At 44.0% G+C, this 17,421-nt stretch overlaps 1 protein-coding gene across 1 annotated transcript; it reads left to right on the top strand.

Annotated features, from left to right (window-relative positions):
* The first annotated feature begins 8,244 nt into the window (after positions 1 to 8,244).
* Positions 8,245 to 9,961, top strand: LOC147636350 (UDP-glycosyltransferase 85A7-like). The gene is made up of 2 exons (XM_086801786.1): positions 8,245 to 8,770; positions 8,861 to 9,961. The coding sequence occupies exons 1-2, from the start codon at positions 8,299 to 8,301 to the stop codon at positions 9,775 to 9,777; spliced, it is 1,389 nt and encodes a 462-aa protein (XP_086657912.1). The 5' UTR covers positions 8,245 to 8,298; the 3' UTR covers positions 9,778 to 9,961.
* Positions 9,962 to 17,421: the final 7,460 nt, after the last annotated feature.

Raw genomic sequence — 17,421 nt, forward strand, 5'->3', positions numbered from 1 at the left:
TATAGTATGTTCTTGGCTCTAGTGATTAATTTTGGAATAGGATTCAGAGTCAATGGAAAGTTGGAACTTGGAGAAAGAGATGGAAACTCATTTGGGAATCTAACTTTGCCCTTGAAATTTCAGGTATTCTTATGGAGAGTGTGCTTGCTAGCTCTACCAGTTGGATCCAAACTTCTTCAAAGAAACTTTACTTCAGGCTGTTGTCCAAGGTGTTACAGTAGGTCAACCTTGGAAGATGGGAAACATACATTCTGGGGGTGTCCTGCTATCACGGGATTTTGGGCCAGGATAGGGAAATGGGTGGCCAGATGCTTGGGAGTTCAGGGGTTATGGGAAGACTAGGGCTTGGGAAGGGGGTGGAATCAGAAGAGGTTACTCATTAGGACTTGTTTGGGGTCTTCTTGGGCCCTTTTATTTGGACACTTAGTGAAATGCTTAAAATGCTAATCAAGCTTTGACCAAGCTAGTGGCCTAGGCCTGAAAATGCATTTTTCCTTTTCTACAAAAAAGAAAATAGGCCTAAAGGTAATCTAATCATTAGATCTTCTGTCCTTGGGAAGGAATATGGACCTAACTGCCTTTTTGTCTTGTAGTGAAGTACCTTTCACAAAGAATGTTTGAAAATTTTCGTCACTTTGTTCCCTCCCTTTTTGGAGGTGCTACAGATCCCACTCTCTCTCTACACTCTCTCTCTAAAACACGTTTAGGGTGTTTTACTTGGGTAAGGGCTTCTTTTTCTCTCTCTAGGAGCCATGGCCTGCAGATCTGGACCTCCTACTCCATCATCCTCTCCACCAGCTCTCATGGAAGAGCTCACCATCCCCTCTTGTGAAGGTACAGATCTACACATCCTTGCAAGCTGAAGCTCTCCATCTCCATCACTAGCAAGCTCTCCATATCTATCATCCTCTCCACCAGCTCTCATGGAAGAGCTCACCATCCCCTCCTGTGAAGGTACAGATCTACACATCCTTGCAAGCTGAAGCTCTCCATCTCCATCACTAGCAAGCTCTCCATATCTATCTCCTCAAGGCCTCCATTTCTCTATATCCATCTGCATCTCCTCCACCTCCATCTCCATCACCATCTCCATCTTCATCTCCTCCATCACCATCCACATTTCCATCCTCCACCTCCATCCTCCATCTCCATCATCTCCATCACCATCCACATTTCCATCTCTGTATCCATCTACATCTCCATCTCCATTTGCTAGGTACAATGGCTCTACGGGACATCACCAACAAGCAATCAAAGTTTCGCTTGCACGTGGACTTAGACGAGGAGTATGCCACAATGCGAAGTAATCGAACGAAGGGATGTATTCCTGCTGAGGTGCTACGACTTCAAGGTGCAAAAGCCATTGATCTTTGGACTGATGGAAGCATTTATCCCCTTGATCCACAGACTGGTGCACCTCCCCCTTTTCGTAATATCACGCAGGTCGTACGCTTCTTGGGTGATGGTTATAATGGTTTCTTAGGGTACTGTCAGAGGCTCTATTCTTTGTACTTGCAGGAACTCTCAAATCAAAATCACCTCAGGAAGCTTCTAAAATTATGCAAGGCAGAAAAGGAAGAATGTGCGTCAACTTTCATGGCCACAAAGGAACATATGCTGGCTCGAGTCAAGGATCTAGAGAAGGAGGATGCAGAGCAGAAGATGAAGCTTGATAAAGGTGTGGAAAGGAGGGATCGAGCTATAGAGAACTATCCCCGTCTTCGAAACTCAACTCGGAACCTTCGCCGACGTGTCGATCATTTCACTCACCTCCCCGTGGGATATAATGCAAGGCAGCGAAAGCGCAAGCCTCTGAGTCTTCTTTCCAAAGATGGGGGGGCTCGCAAGCGATATGTACGTCAAACAAGGTAATCACAGCTTCAAAACTAGCATTACATTCCTTTTTCATATAGTTATGTCATTGACTCTGAACTATGTGATGTCCAGGGAATGTGCTAAAGCAATATTAGGTTGTTCCAATACTGAGGAGTCTATCCTTGAGCACATTATTCCAGAGCAGAAAGTAATCAATATGATAACCAATCCAGTAAATGGTGCGTTGCGTGACAGGATTCAAAAGTATTTTCTCAAGGAATTCGAGCAGATTGTCAGTCCCATTGACATGCTCACTGTGTGCGACACAGCAGGTATCAGTGATGATAAGGGATACAGGGCTTTGTATACTTGCATCACAGCACGTCTACGAGGCAAAGGAATGACACGATCTATACTTCCAACACCATACAGTATAGTTATGGCAAGGAAGTCAGCAAACAACAATATTGCTGACTTGCTAGGCGGCTACAGTCAGATGGGTGGATGGTAGCATGCCAATGTCAAATTCAAAAGATTTTGCTTACAACAAGTTTAACAATGTTTACGTCGAGGTGGAGGCGCTTCAACGAGCTATGATTCAGTTTTATGATATGACATTAGAGGAGACGGATGGAAAGGCTATATTTGTCCTCAAATTGGATGAATGTCAGGTTGTAAAGGGCCAAAGGGTGGAACGTACAAGTCTGACACTCATGAGTAGGGCATTGAAGCGAAAGAGCTTAGACGGCGACCAGGTGATGCGGAGAATAACTTGCACACAAAGCGACGCAAGCAAGATTACTTTGGAGTGCAGTCTGAGAAGAACATATGGTGGCAGGCGGCATGGACCCTTCCGCACGAGGACCATGACAGTCTGAGGTGGTGCTTCACCCGTACAGGTATTCAAGGAGTGATACACAGGCAATCAAATGGTGAAGTCTTGCATGTGCCTGGCACTGGTCACTTTGAAATAGAGTGGCACCTTGGTGGTGATCTCAAGACCCTCAAATGCATGTTGGGAACTAAAAGCGGTGCTAACACTTTGTTTCCATGCATCTTTTGTTGTCATCCAAGGATGCCAAGTGTCGCAGTGGGGAAGGCCAAACAAGCAACCAAGGTGAAAGGTCGTAAGCAGGCAAGTGCAAAGGGCTCAAATCAATTACAAAAAGGGAAGGGTATGCACGTCTGGCTCAATGGAATTATGAGCTGCAATCAAAGCAAGGCACCATCTCGCGCAGACGAGGATGCTACTTGGAACCCTATTCTTTCAATTCCACTGTCGCGAGTACATGTGTGTACCTTGCACGCAAGACTTAGAATTCTGGACAAATTGTTGATGCTCCACATCAATTATGCTTGGAACATGGAGCCAGAGTCACGGCGAGAACAGGGCATCCAAGAGCTTGAAGTTGTTTTATCATCCGTGGGGCTTCACGCAGGTGCTGTCACCCTCTCTAAGGATCGCAAAAACCCATCAAGTACCCAAGATAACCCTAATAAGATATGTATGGGTGGTGCAAAAGCAAGACACCTGCTCTCAAACTATGGTGAGGCTCAAAGCCATACACATTTTGAATTATGGAAGCAGATTTGTGATGTAACAACCTATCGAGGCAATGAGGCGACACTAGGATTGAAGCGTGCACATGTGTGGGAAGCTTGTGATGAGATGATGAGGCTTCTTGAGCGCCCGTATCTTGATGAAGCAGAGATAGCTACATTCAAGACTTCGATTGACAGATTCACAGAAGAAATGATCGATGCTTGGGAGAAAACTCATATAACACACTACATGCATATTCTCTATGCGCACAGTTCCTTCTTTCTAGATGAATATGGGTCTCTTGCACTCTGGAGCAACCAAGGCATGGAACGATCACGTTACCAAGCCAAGGCGGCCTATTTTAAGAACACGGGTCATGGCGGTGGCAAGGTTCGCAGCAATGCGTTTCAGGAAATGCTCAATTGGTTTTACCGTGCACTTACTGGGAGAAAGGCCCAAAAGCGAGCCGAAAATTTGTCTTTGAGGCGCAAAATCATGAAGGTGTTAGGTGCAAGGCGAAAGAGAAGAGTGCAATGCGTCAATGGCACGTGAAAGAGCGAGGCAATGGCACAGTGGTCGACTAAGAAATGGCCGTGTGTGGTTACCCACCCAATAATTCTTGTTCGCCACTTTTTGGCGCGTTCATTTTGTAAATTGACTTTTTTGTAATTTTGGCCCCTTATAAATATCAGTGAGTTTTATAGTCATTTTTAAAAGTCTTGACTTGTGAGCTCTCTCTCTTCCTCTCCCCTTGACTCTCTCGCGCTCTCTCTCTCTCTCTCTCTCGCTTGTGCACTAATATCTCACGCACATGGAGCCCCCAAATGATCCTCCCTCCAATACGCAGGATGACATTTTCAAAGATCTTGGGCCCTTACCGGTGGCACATAGAACTGCAATCCCAAACATTTACCCACAAGCCCAAGTGGATCTGGAAGCTGAGCGTGTGAGGCTTGAGCGAGAGGCCCAAGAAGCCCAAGAATGCCAAGAAGCGAAGAGATTACACAAAGAAGCAGAGGACATGGAGGCAGCTGAGAGAGCAAGAAAAGAAGCCGAAGAGACCATCAGAACTCAAGAGGACGAGGCAGCAAAGAAAGCACAGGAGGATGAGGCTGCCAAGAAGGAGGAAGAAGACGAGGCAGTTAGGAAGGCGGAGGCAGATAAGAAGGCTGTAGAAGAAGCTCAGGCCGCCGCAAGCAACAAGAGAAGATTAGCATTCTTTGCTGCGGAGGAGGATTGGCTTAACAGAAAAGCTCACGGATTTGTTGCTGACCTGCGAATGGCCGGATACGAAGATGACACAATTTTGGAAGCGGCTATACAAAGTCTTCGAGCAGAATATACAAAGAGGAGAAATGAAGACGCAGTAGAAAGGGAGCACCTGCCGAGCAATAGGATTGTCAATGCAATGCTAGACAGAGTCTTGGCTCGTGCACTTGGTAAAGGAAAGAGAAAACTCTCAGCTGAGGAAGTAGAAAATAAGAGACAGAAGCTTGAACGAGAAGCCAGGCAGCAAACACACGAAGGCTTCGTGAGGAAAAAGATAGGAAAGATGAAGAGGAGCGAGTAAGGAAGGAGGCAGAGCAGAGAGCAGCTCCGAAGACTCCATCTGCAAAGGCAAAGAAAACTCCAACACCTGCAAAGGCTAAGAAGGGGAAAACCATTCCTAAACGCACAGAAACCCCTTCCGATAACTTCCAAGAGCAGCGACAGAAGTTTAAAAATGACACGCCAGCTTGGACTCGCTACGCGCAAGCACCACCGCCCCCAACAACGCAGAAGAAGCAAAGGTGGAGACCAGGGACAGTTGCCCTTAGAGAAATTCGCAAATATCAAAAGACCTGCACACCAATTATTCCAAAGGCACCTTTTGGGCGTCTCGTCAAAGAGATTATCCACGACCAGCGCCGGGATGTCAATCGTGTGCAAGCGACGGCACTAGGCGCTCTGCAACAAGGTGCCGAGGATATTTTGGTTTCGCTTTTCCAAGACGCGGTTTTGTGCATGGTGCATGCAAAACGTGTCACTTTGAAGCCATCTGATCTTCATCTAGCTAGGCGTATCCATGGAGAGGAAGCTCTCTTTCACTAGATAGGGGAAGCCTTTGTAATGCAACAAACCGTGTTTTGTAATCTCAATTTGATTAATGAAAAACCATGTCTATTTTCAAAAAAGTTATTTTCTATTGCAAGTGATTGTTGTCTTGTCAAGGTAATTGTAGTCTTTTGCATGTAATTATTGTCGCTATGTACATTCGACCTCATGTGAACGCTCGTCTGCCACCGCCCGTCCGACTTTGGCTCGACTCGACGGGCCGATTTCTCCCGCGTATGGCCCCAGAAGGGTATATCAGCTGTGCGGGGTGCGCCGGGGCCGAGGGGGGGAGGCCGATGGTCGCTCCGTGGCACACAAGCTCCACGGAGCGACCACCGCCCCCCCCCCCCCGGCCCCGGCGCACCCCGCACAGCTGATATACCCTTCTGGGGCCATACGCGGGAGAAATCGGCCTGTCGAGTCGAGCCAAAGTCGGACGGGCAGTGGCAGATGAGCGTTCACAAAAATTGATTGAAACATCATGACAGGACACAACAACAACATATAAACACATCAAGAAGATAAAACTTAAAATCAGCTCGAAAAACATCTTGATGTCATTAATTGTTTGATTTTCACAGAAGGCAAATGAGTACATTGGATCTAGCCAACTCGCTTGATGAGCTTGGTGAAAGCCTCGTGGGTGAGAGTCTTTACTGATGGTTTGTCACCAATGCGTTCGGCTATCTCTTTGGCATCAGTGATGCCTTGTCCAAGGCTAAGGCCACAAAATCCTAGGAAAGACCCTGCACCTTTATCACCAAAGCTATAGATAGCTGCTTCCCTATTTACAAGAATACATTTATGGGCATTTTGGGCTATAGGGGCTTCAGACAGGATGGCGCTTAGGGCTCTGCACTTCAAAAATTCAGCTTGCGCATCATTTGAAAAGTCGTTGTGAATTACGCGAAGCATCTCAGCATTGAAGCTCGGGATGTAGTGCCATAGCGCAGCATCTTTCCCCTCCACCTTCTTTTGTGCTCCACCCTTTCGGCTTGCGAACCAGTCCATTTCTCTTGCGGTCTACAAAGTAGATAGAAGAATGAGTTGACTTCAAAAAATTACAAATTAAGAAGGGAAGAAATTGGGTGTACTACCTCAGTGGCATCATCATGATCCGCAAGGTCTGCATCACTAATATTGATGCTCCCGAGGCTGATGGAATCCGAAATGGCAAGCGGCTTGTGAGGGGCAAAGCTAGTTTCTAGCACACTCTCGTAGAAATCCTTGCACTGGGATATTTGTACAAGAGTCTCTGTCAAGCAAGAGAGGATGGACTTGATGGGAAAAAAAGGACTGTTTTCCAAGCTTTCCATAGCCAAGAAGATCTCTGCAACCTAATGCTAGCAGAGCATATAAGCTGGCAAGAGGAGTCAAGAATGTGTATAAGCTAGCAAGAGGAGAGTGAAGAATGTGTGCAAGCAAGAGAGGATGGACTTGATGGGGGAAAAAGTGGACTGTTTTCCAAGCTTTCCATAGCCAAGAAGGCACAGAAAGATAGATCTAACTTTAGGAGGGAAGGGGAAGGCAGAATGGGGAGGGAGGAGGCCAAAAAAGATTCTTTTAGTTAGAGAGAGACTCAAAACCGAATTGCTAGTTTTAGAGAGAGGAAGAGGGAGTGGGGAGAGGGAAAAGTAGCTTTAAATGAGGGATAATGATGGGGGGGCGTTTCTGGCCCTAGCCCACTTTTTGAGGTGGGGTCATTTATGCCAGTTTGAGCTGTCTTTATTAAAAAAAGGTAGGAAATCTGATTTTATTGAAAGATTTTGCATTTTCAGCCCAATTTCTTTTAAAAAAAAACGTATGATTCAAGTTTGACCCCTACATATTAGGGGCAGGGAAACCCAACATTTTTCTCCACATGGCCTTCTCCTATTGCACCATTCCTTAATGACTGTCATTAGGCTTGGGGCAAATTAAAGGGCCCAAGAAGACCCCAAACAAGTCCTAATGAATTGCCTGTTTAGTATTATTAGATATGGTTATTTATGGGAGATTTGGATATCTAGGAATAGCTTAGTGTTTGCAAGGGGTGGGGAAACTGGTTTGAATGTCATTGAAACAATGTATAAATGTGTTCATTTGTGAAGATCTGTATATGATGTTAACAAGTTGAATGATGCTAACACACTTCAGGCAATACAATCTCTCCACAATGGAATCAGATGATCTGCAATATAGCAGACCTTGGTACATACTAGGATCTACTAACATAAGATTGTATGTAGGTTTGCCTAACTGAAGATGTGAAGATCAAGTTGCCCAAGTTTGGACCTAAGGCCAAAAGATGGTATCTCAAGGAAAAACATCCAGTTTATACATTTGTGGCATTTGTGGAAAATCCCTTGGGAGCTAGACCTATGGTTAAGGTCTGGTCAAGCAAATATGTTTTGGAAAGTCTCCCACCTAAAGGTTTCACTACTGAGCTCATGCTGATAGCCTTCCATGTGTCGTGGAGTCAATCTTCTTTTGTATGGGAGGATGAAAGATTGGATATGTTTTGCAAATTACTGAATTGTAGTAAATATGACTTGGAGTGGGCTTGGGATACAAGTAAGATAATTCTTTGCTGTAAATATCTTCAGTTTCAATATTATAAATATTTTTTTTAAAGGACTTTTTTCCCTGCGCATAAATTTGACATTAGGAGGAAAAGCTGATATTTTAGCATAAGGGACAAAAGAGGGTGATGTAGAGGGTGACGTCAATGTAGGAGGTTGCTCGGGATCACCCCTCTATATTTATATATATATATAATTGAATCATATCTATATATATAAAGGGGTATGTAGTCAATCTCCTTGTTACCCTCTGCGCACTGTCTCAGCGCAGCCCTCCCTGCAGAGATGGCTATGGCTAGTCCTCCTCATGCTCTTGTTGTGCCAGCATCTGGCCAAGGCCATGTGAATGGCTGCATGCTTCTCGCACGCGCCCTGTCTTCTGTCGGCTTCTCTGTCTCCTTTGTCTACTTCTCCTCATACTACAACAAGGTCAAGCAGCAGAAGCGCCTCTCTTCCTCCCAGGACCCCTCCATTCGCATCCATGTTGTTGAAGATGGGTTGGAGGCCGACAAAAACCACATGCCCTTCGCAGTCACCCCTGCCATGAAAGACGGCCTCGAGAAGCTCCTCGAGAAGCTAAGGCTCCAGGACAACGGCGTCACTTGCCTCATTTCCGACTCATTTGTGCCTTGGACTCAAGATATTGCGGACACAGTAGGCATTCCTAGAGTTGATTATTGGACCTCTACTGCCATGGCGTATTTGATCGTTTCTAGCATCCCGGCACTCTTCTCCAAGGGTATATTCCCCGAGAAAGGTATTGGTGATTGCTAATAACAGAATGGATATTAACTCAGTTTGTTAATTGTTTTGCTAATCCTTTCACAGTCTTACGATTCTTAACCAGGCTCGCCTAAACTATGGAAGAGCGAGAGCCCACTTATGCTAGACATCCCTGGCCTTCCCCCCTTCCCTTCCGAGCATTATCCCAAAGAACTTCGTTTTGCTCAGCCTTCTAACCCATTGGTGCATTTCTGCGGTGAGGTTGCTGCCGGTGTAAAGCGCGCAGAAAGGATCCTCATCCACACTCTATCCGAGCTAGAGCCCACTGCCTTCCAAGCCCTCCAAGTGGCCCATATCCCAGCTTATGCGATTGGCCCCTTGCTTCGCCACACTAAACACGAGTTTAACCCATCATTAGATGGGCAACCGGATTGCATCGCCTGGCTCAGTACACAAGCCAAGGCTTCTGTTATCTACATAGCCTTTGGCAGCCATGCAAGCTTGTCTGGGGAAGAGATCCAAGAGCTGGCAGCTGGGCTTGAGAGAAGTGGGCAGCCATTTTTGTGGGCGATTAGGGCAGATTCTTACGATGGGGAATTGTCGAAGGTGCTGCCGGAGGGGTTCCTGAGGAGGACAAGTGGGAAAGGGCTGATAATAAATTGGGCACCCCAAGTGGAGGTGCTGGCACACAGTGCAGTGGGAGGGTTTTTGTCCCACTGTGGATGGAATTCAACCTTGGAAAGCTTGTGGGCGGGAGTCCCGATATTGGGCTGTCCGAGGGAAGCTGAGCAAAGGTCGAATGCGCACTACATCGCCCATGTGTGGAAGGTGGGGATGGAGCTGGAAAGGACGGAGGAGGGTGCATTGGAGAGGGGCTTTGTGGAGCATGGAGTGAAAGCTCTGATGGAAGGTGTGGATGGGCAGGAGGCAAGGCGGAACGCCCAAGAGGTTATGCAAGTGGCCAGGCAGACGTGCCAGGAAGGGGGCCAATCAATGGCCAACTTGCAAAAGTTTTACGTGGATATGAAGCTACGCTGCTGACGTTGACTGTTAGCCCAATCAATGGCTAACAACTTATGGTAGCGTATATTTAAAAATAACTAGTACTCAACCCCAGGCGGCAGGCCTTTTTGCCGTATGTGAAAGACATTGAGAAGATTAAGAAGGGAAACTCGGGAATACTAAGGATTAATAGAAGGGATTTTTTCCTCTTATTTTTTAGAAATCCATGATTTCTTTTCTCTCTCATCTCCTTGTGCTTGGGTTGTTCATGGTCTTCTTTAATAACCGCTCACATAACTAGGTGGTCATGATAATTTAGCAGGTAAGAAAACTCTTGTCGAATTTATAGAAACACCTTGCACATGAACTTGAAACAATTTTAAATAAAAGAGGACAACATGCACATACAAAGTGTTTTAAGTATCTAGTAAAGTGGAAGGATTTGCATGATGAAAGTTCAACTTGGAGAAAGATAAGCAATTCAAAGAAGTGTATTCTACTTTTGTTTATGGGGAAGTAGACGTTTCGAAGGGGAGGGATGCGTTACATATTCTATAAAGCAAAGAATCTAGAGGGTTTCCAATGTGGACATGTGGCCAAACATGGTATTTGAGGCACCTAGTATTATTGACTAATTATATTTAAGTTGAGAAGATCAAAATGAAGTCTCACCATTTGTCATGCATTAGGCTAGAGGGAGAATAGTCAAAGCATGGGTTGTAAGGAATTCTAGAAAAAATCAAAAGGTGCCAAGGTTGATTAAGAAAAAAGCACGTGAGGACTATTCACAGCTAGGCATTTTATTGAAGAAGAATCTGGGCTCTCTATGACATACAACAAACTTGGCACTATTAAAGACACCAATCTCTTTTCTCTACTCACGCTCCTCCACCCCTTACACCTCCCTCCCTTCATTTTAGGACTTTTTTCTCCCTCTACATCTTTTTCCTTTGTGAGACCCCCACATCAACAGCTCGGCCAAAAAAAAATGGATTCCATAATTCTAACCCAATTTCAAGGTAATTCATGAAAATTTTGAATGGATTCCATAATTCCAACACAATTTCAAGGTAATTCATGAAAAAATTGAATGGATTTCATAATTCCAACACAATTTCAAAGTAGTTTATGAAGAATCTGAATGGATTCCATAATCCCAACACAATTTCAAAGCAATTCATGAAGAATTAAATGGATTCCATAACTCCAATACAATTTCAAAGTAATTCAAAGTAATGGATGCGTTTTTCCTTGATGCATCTCCATCAAAAAGATTTGAAGTGATTCATTTTTTTGAATTATTTGTGACATGCTCTATGAATCTCTTCACCCCCTTGTAGTGATAGGTGGTGGCAATTCTAAGGGCACGCGGATCTTATTCTCGTTTGTGGAGATTCAACGCTTGGAAACAATGTGTCCAAGGATGACTCCATGCTTAACCTAGAATTGGCATTTGAGTGGGTTCCATGGCAAGACGTTAGCTACCATTTACAAGGCTACTCAAGTTAACCTTGCCTACATTAATTGGAAGATTTTCTTTTAACTTTTGTCCACTTTGATAGTGAATTCTTTTTGTTAGATATCTTGCTAAAAGTAGGAAGTCTAGAGGGCTTGCCATAGTGTGAGCATGTGGTTGTTAGGCCCTTAATAGCGTTGATAATAATAAAGAGGCGCATGTAAAGTTGAGAAGATGACAATCAAGTCTCCCATTTTTAATGCATTGGGCTAGGGGGAGAATTTTCAAAGCATGTGTTGGAAGGAATTATAGAAGAAATTCGAAGGTTGCATGTGGGATTTACCTTGGGTTTCAATGTCAAGTTTGTTGTATAGTATAGAGGGGGCTTCTTCTTTAACCGCTCACGTAATTAGGTGGTGATGATAATTTGGCAAATAAGGAAACTCTTGTCGAATTTATAGTAACACCTTGCACATGAACTTGAAACAATTTTAAATAAAAGAGGACGACATACTCAACATACAAAGTGTTTTAAGTATCTAGTAAAGTGGAAGGACGTGCATGATGAAAGTTCAACTTGGAAATATATGAGTAATTCAAAGAAGTGGTATTCTACTTTTGTTTACGAGGAAGTAAATGTTTCTTAGGGGAGGGATGCATTACATATTCTATAAAGCAAGGAATCTAGAGGGCTTATTCATGCATTTGATTGATATCATAAAAAATGAGAAAAAAGGAAAGAAAAGAAAAGAAAGAGGTTAAGCTCCCACCTCGAAAGGGATCGGTCGGGCGGTTGTATGATGGAAGAAGGTTCGGAGATGCACGATGAATGAACAACTGCTCACACATGATGCAAAATGACCATGAAAAGAAGAAAATTTGATTTTGTAACGCGGCCGTCAGACAGGGCGGCTACGTTTAATGAAGAATGCCACATGTCACTGCATAATTGGTTGCCGAAATTTTACCGTTTCACGGCGTGAAACTCCTCAAACTCTTTCAAGGCATGAAACGCTAATAAACGGTTCTTCACGACTTGAACGGTTGTAGTGTGTGGTTCACGGCGTGAGCCATTTTTTCTACAGTTTCATGTGGAGTGCAGAAGATTGAATCTTTTTCTTACTCTGCTCAAACAATCAAACATGCATATGATGATGCATTGCTTACCTTGTACCTTTTGTTATCACCATGAAAACCAAGGGTTCACCTGGGTAATTTTGGGCATTTGCTAATGCAGTCGTTTTAGCTCTATGTGGGAGCTCCTTAGTGTTCTTTCTACCCAACTAAACAATTTTGTTGTTGTGTCTAGTTGTGGATGCCTTGGTCATTCTCAATTCAGTTGGCTGATTTCTCTTTCTCCTCCACACAAGAGTAGGTGTGGTGCTGGCTCGATCGGGAAGTTGATGTTGTAAGCCATCACATCTCTTTGGTTGGTGATTCGAATCGTTTGTGGTTTTGGCCATGGAATTAGGTTTGGGTACCCATATTGCTGCATTGCCTTGATAGTAGCCTTGTGCTCGCAGTAGGTCCTTTTGAATTGTATTTTCCCCTCAATCCTTACATTACTCATTGTGTCCTTCCTATCTGGTTGATCCTTAAGTTGATTCTTGAGCATCCATTTATGTTTACCCTTGTATATTGGGTATTGTGTAGGCAAGCTCTGTGGAATGGGTGCGGGTTTTGTTTTCTGCTGAGGTGTTGCCTCTGCATTGATATGCTTCCCTTAGTTTGCCGAGTTCCATAAAAGTACGGACATGACCTTCTCACCTATGCTCAATGATGTTGTTCTTTCTTCCGATTGGATATTGCATTTGTTGGCACAGATCTAGGATTGTCCTAGAATCATCTCTTCCTCCATTGTACCTGCAGGCATCACAAACACCTTTCCAACCAAGGAATTATTACTAATGGAAATATTAACATTAAAATACCCCTCAACCTTTGTGGTTGTCAGGTGCACACTATGAACTTACGCATCCGTGGATTCAAGGAGTGTAGTTTTTCTAAGGCTACCCAATTATCACGTGAGATCAAGTTATGACTTGACCCTGTATCTATTAATGTAATACTTGTGGCAACGCCCTTAGCTATTGTGAGTCCCAACTTAAGTCATGTTGGCTCAATGTTTATATCCCCTTCGTCCACCACAAGGGTTATGGAAGCCATGTTGACATGTATCAGATCTTTATGCATTTTAGCTTTGACTTGCCTAGCCTTAGCTTCTTCTCGCGCTTGCTGGATTTTTTCTTTTGCAAGCTGTTTTTGTTGTTTTAAGAGATGTTCTTGCAAGAGCATCTCTTGGGTCAATGGTCCAAAATATTTTTTTAGTTTACTCCCATTGACATAACCCTCCATTCGGATGCCGTCTCAATTGTTTCTATTCGGACAGACCCCTGTGGTGTGATTTTTGATACTCGGAATGGTCCCAAGCCTCGGTATTTAAGTTTCTTTTTCCTAGCATTTTCCACACCATACAATACATGAGGACAAGGTCCCCCGTTTTCAGTTCTTTTTGCTTAAGGTTTTTATCAAACCAATGTTTCCTGCGTAACTTTTCAACCATGAGCCCATGTGATGCTATCAACCTAGTCTCATCCAGTTTTTCCAAGTCGATTAGCCTTTCAGCTAATGCATTCTCAGTTAGACACTCCTGTACGACAATCCTTAAGCTTGGGACTAGGTATTCCATAGGCATAACCGCTTCAACACCATAAGCTAGACGAAAAGGAGTATATCCCAGCGCTACCTTATATGATGTGCGGTAGGCCGCCCAAAGAGCTGCTGTAAGCTTATGCTCCCAATCTGTTCGATTTGCTTCTAGGTTTTTTGTCAAGATAGTACACAAAATCTTGTTGGTACTTTCTACTTGACCATTGGCTTGTGGATAGTAAGGTGATGATTTTTGATGGATTACTAAGAATCCTACAAGTAAATGATTAATCACCTCATTGATAAAATGTGAGCACTAATTCTAATGGGCAGCCGAACCTCAATATGATTTACTCATATACAAATTTTGCAGTTATTCACACATCAGCTTTCCTTGAAGCTCTGGCTTCCGCCCACTTGGTGAAATAGTCCGTGGCCATGATTATGTACCAGGCTTGGGATGGATGTGCCACTGGACTAATCGGTCCCACAAAATCTATCCCCCATTTCTCAAATGGTCGCCTTACGATGATGGGGGTTAGCGGCATCTTGTCCTTCTATTGTGGAATAGCGAAACGTTGACATTCCTTGCATCTTTTGACAAGCTCCATGGCGTCCCCGAATAACATAGGCCACCATAGTCTTGCTTGAAGCACTTTTCGAGCTGTAATTTCTCCAGCAAAATGCCCACCTGCTATCCCTGAAATGAGACTCTTCCAATATGGTTACGAATTGATCCTCTCTTATGCACCGTCTGAGCATATTGTCTTTTCCTAGCCTATATAGTTCTCCCGCAATCAATTGATAAGGTGCCGCAAGCTTGATAAGCCGCCGCATCTTATCTTTGTTCAAAGGTATGTCCCGGGAAAACCATAAGCTAGATACTCTGATATTTCTTTGCTCCACTCTCAGGTACCATGTCCAACTTGAATAAACAAGCATCAGGAAGGTCATCATTCGACACCAGTTGTTGCTGGTTCCCCATTTGGAATTCTGGACAAGTGGTCGGCCAACACATACTGTGTTTCCTTCCTTACTGTGATAGTAAAGTTGAATTCCAACAACAATAGTAGCCATCGAGTGATTCTCCCCATGCTGCAAGGTTTATTTACTAGGTATAGTAAGGCTTGATGGTCTACAAAAAATATGACTTTTTTGGCCAAGAGATAATGTTGATATTTCTTGATGGCATAGACCATGGCTAATCCTTCTCTCTCTGTGGTGGTGTAGTTCACCTGTGCATCACTCAATTGACGACTAGCAAAGCAAACTGGATAGTCCAATTTGAACTCACCAAAGCTGGGCTAGTACGCAACCAATACAAAATTTGATGCATCGATGTGCATCACTCAATTGACGACTAGCAAAGCAAACTGGATAGTCCAATTCGAACTCACCAAAGCTGGGCTAGTACGCAACCAATAGCAAAATTTGATGCATCGATGTGCATGTAAAATATGAGATCCCAATTGGGGGGTCGCAGAATAGGCACGCTTGCCAATGCTTGGTTCAGACGATCATATGCTTCTTGACACTCGTCAGCCCACTCAAAGACAATGAGAAGTTTGTACAAGGGTCTGGCTATATCAGCATAAAATTTATGAAGCATCGATAATACCCCACATGGCCCATAAACCTTTGCACTCCTTTGTAGTTGGTAGGTGGTGGCAGCTCCAAGATCAGTTGTTTGACCTTGCTATCATCAGTGGTGGATATACCATTCCTTGAGAAAATTTTCCCCAATATCACACCATGCTTGACCCATAACTGGCACTTCAAGGGGTTTAGTGATATATGATATAATCGACAACGCTCAAACACTTTCCTCAAGCAGGCCAGATGATCTTCCCATCGAGAATGCACACATAGATCGTCAATGAATACCTCCAACCACTTTTGCAAAGTAGTCCTTGAAAGATGTGCACATCAATCGTTGAAAGGTTGTAGGGGCATTTGTGATACCAAACGGCATAACCTTGTAAGCAAATATCCCCCACATTGTGTTGAAGGTTGTCTTATGTTGGTCTTCAGGCGCTATGGACACCTGATTGTAACCGGAGAAACCATCCAAGAAGCTGTACGCTTCCCTCCCAGCCACTCTTTCCAAAACATGTTCGGTATAAGGTAATGGGTAATGGTCCTTTCGAGTGGCTGCATTTACTTTTTTAAGATCAACACATACTCTCAGTTTCCCATTCTTTTTAGGCACTATCACAATTGGTGATAACCAATCCATATGTTTGATCTCATAGATAAAGTCCGCAGCAATGAGCTTATCAATTTCCTCCTTTACAATTGTTGCATACTTAGGATTCATCTAGTATGGTTTTTGCTTGGCTGGTCTCATAGATAAAGTCCGCAGCAATGAGCTTATCAATTTCCTCCTTTACAATTGTTGCATACTTAGGATTCATCTAGTATGGTTTTTGCTTGGCTGGTCTCGAACCTTCCATGATTGGAATCATATGTTGTATCACCTCAGGCGGTACCCCCTTCATTTCCTTGTAATTCCAAGCAAAACAATCCTTATATTCCTTGAGGAGAACAATGAGCTTCTCTTCCTCTATAAAAGTCCAATCTTTAGCAATGTGTATGGGCCGTGCTTCTTCCCCTGGTCCCGCAATATCAATCTCCTTGACTTCTGCTAGGCCATCGTACGATGCAGAAAGCCCCTCCTCTTTCACCCAAAGAAAGTCTGGCTTGTATTCATTGTCACTTTTGGCTTTTGCCATGATCTTTTTGGCCTCACACTCTACCTCTGCTAGGGCTTTGTTGCGTTTTCGGCGCCCAGCTTTTGTAAGCTTGGGTGCATTGGGTTCTTGAAGGATGATTTTCTCTTTGTGCCTTCCTTCGATATTTTACTCAACTCCTCGCCCTAGTCCTTTGAGAACTCATGGTGTACCTTAGTGGCCTCAAGGTATCTCAGCCGCCCTACTGGGCATCCATGGGTTTCCTTCATAAGTAATAGGGCATTTCGTCGAGCTATATATCGTTTTTGTTTCTGCCATCGTTTGAGGCGCTGAGCACTGGTATGGCTTCGTGCTACTGTACCTTCTGTACTCGCTGTCTCCCCTCCTGAGTCCTCATCCATGATCTGCCAATTAACCATGCAGATAGAGGTTATAGGGACGGTTCCAGATTCCAAATACTGGGTCCCCTTGGGCTACATTACATCAATGGTAGCCAACACATGCATCCAATTTCACTGAAGTCCAAAGGGGGTAGTGATGCGTACATTTTCATTTCCTCTTCATCCTTGGGTATCTTCCTTCGCACGGGGATTGACATATCTGTATAGAAGTTGTTCGTTCTATTATGACTCAGTTGTTACCAAACAATTTCCCCTCCATGGCATGGGCTTTCCATGTTCTTAGATCAATCTTTAAGATTTACGAATCTCTACATACACACATGATCCAACGCCCAATCATGCACCAATTTGGACTCCCTCATGAATGGTCTTCCCAATATTATGTGTATGTATCCGGTTGACGCAGGAAGTCTATGACCATGAATGTATGATGATAACGGAATGCAAAAAGTTCGAGTTTAACATTTTCCAGAAGCCATTTTAACGA

This window comes from Cibotium barometz, chromosome 8 (genome assembly GCF_041138505.1).
Source record: "Cibotium barometz isolate CiBa-2024 chromosome 8, ASM4113850v1, whole genome shotgun sequence".
NCBI lineage: Eukaryota > Viridiplantae > Streptophyta > Polypodiopsida > Cyatheales > Cibotiaceae > Cibotium > Cibotium barometz.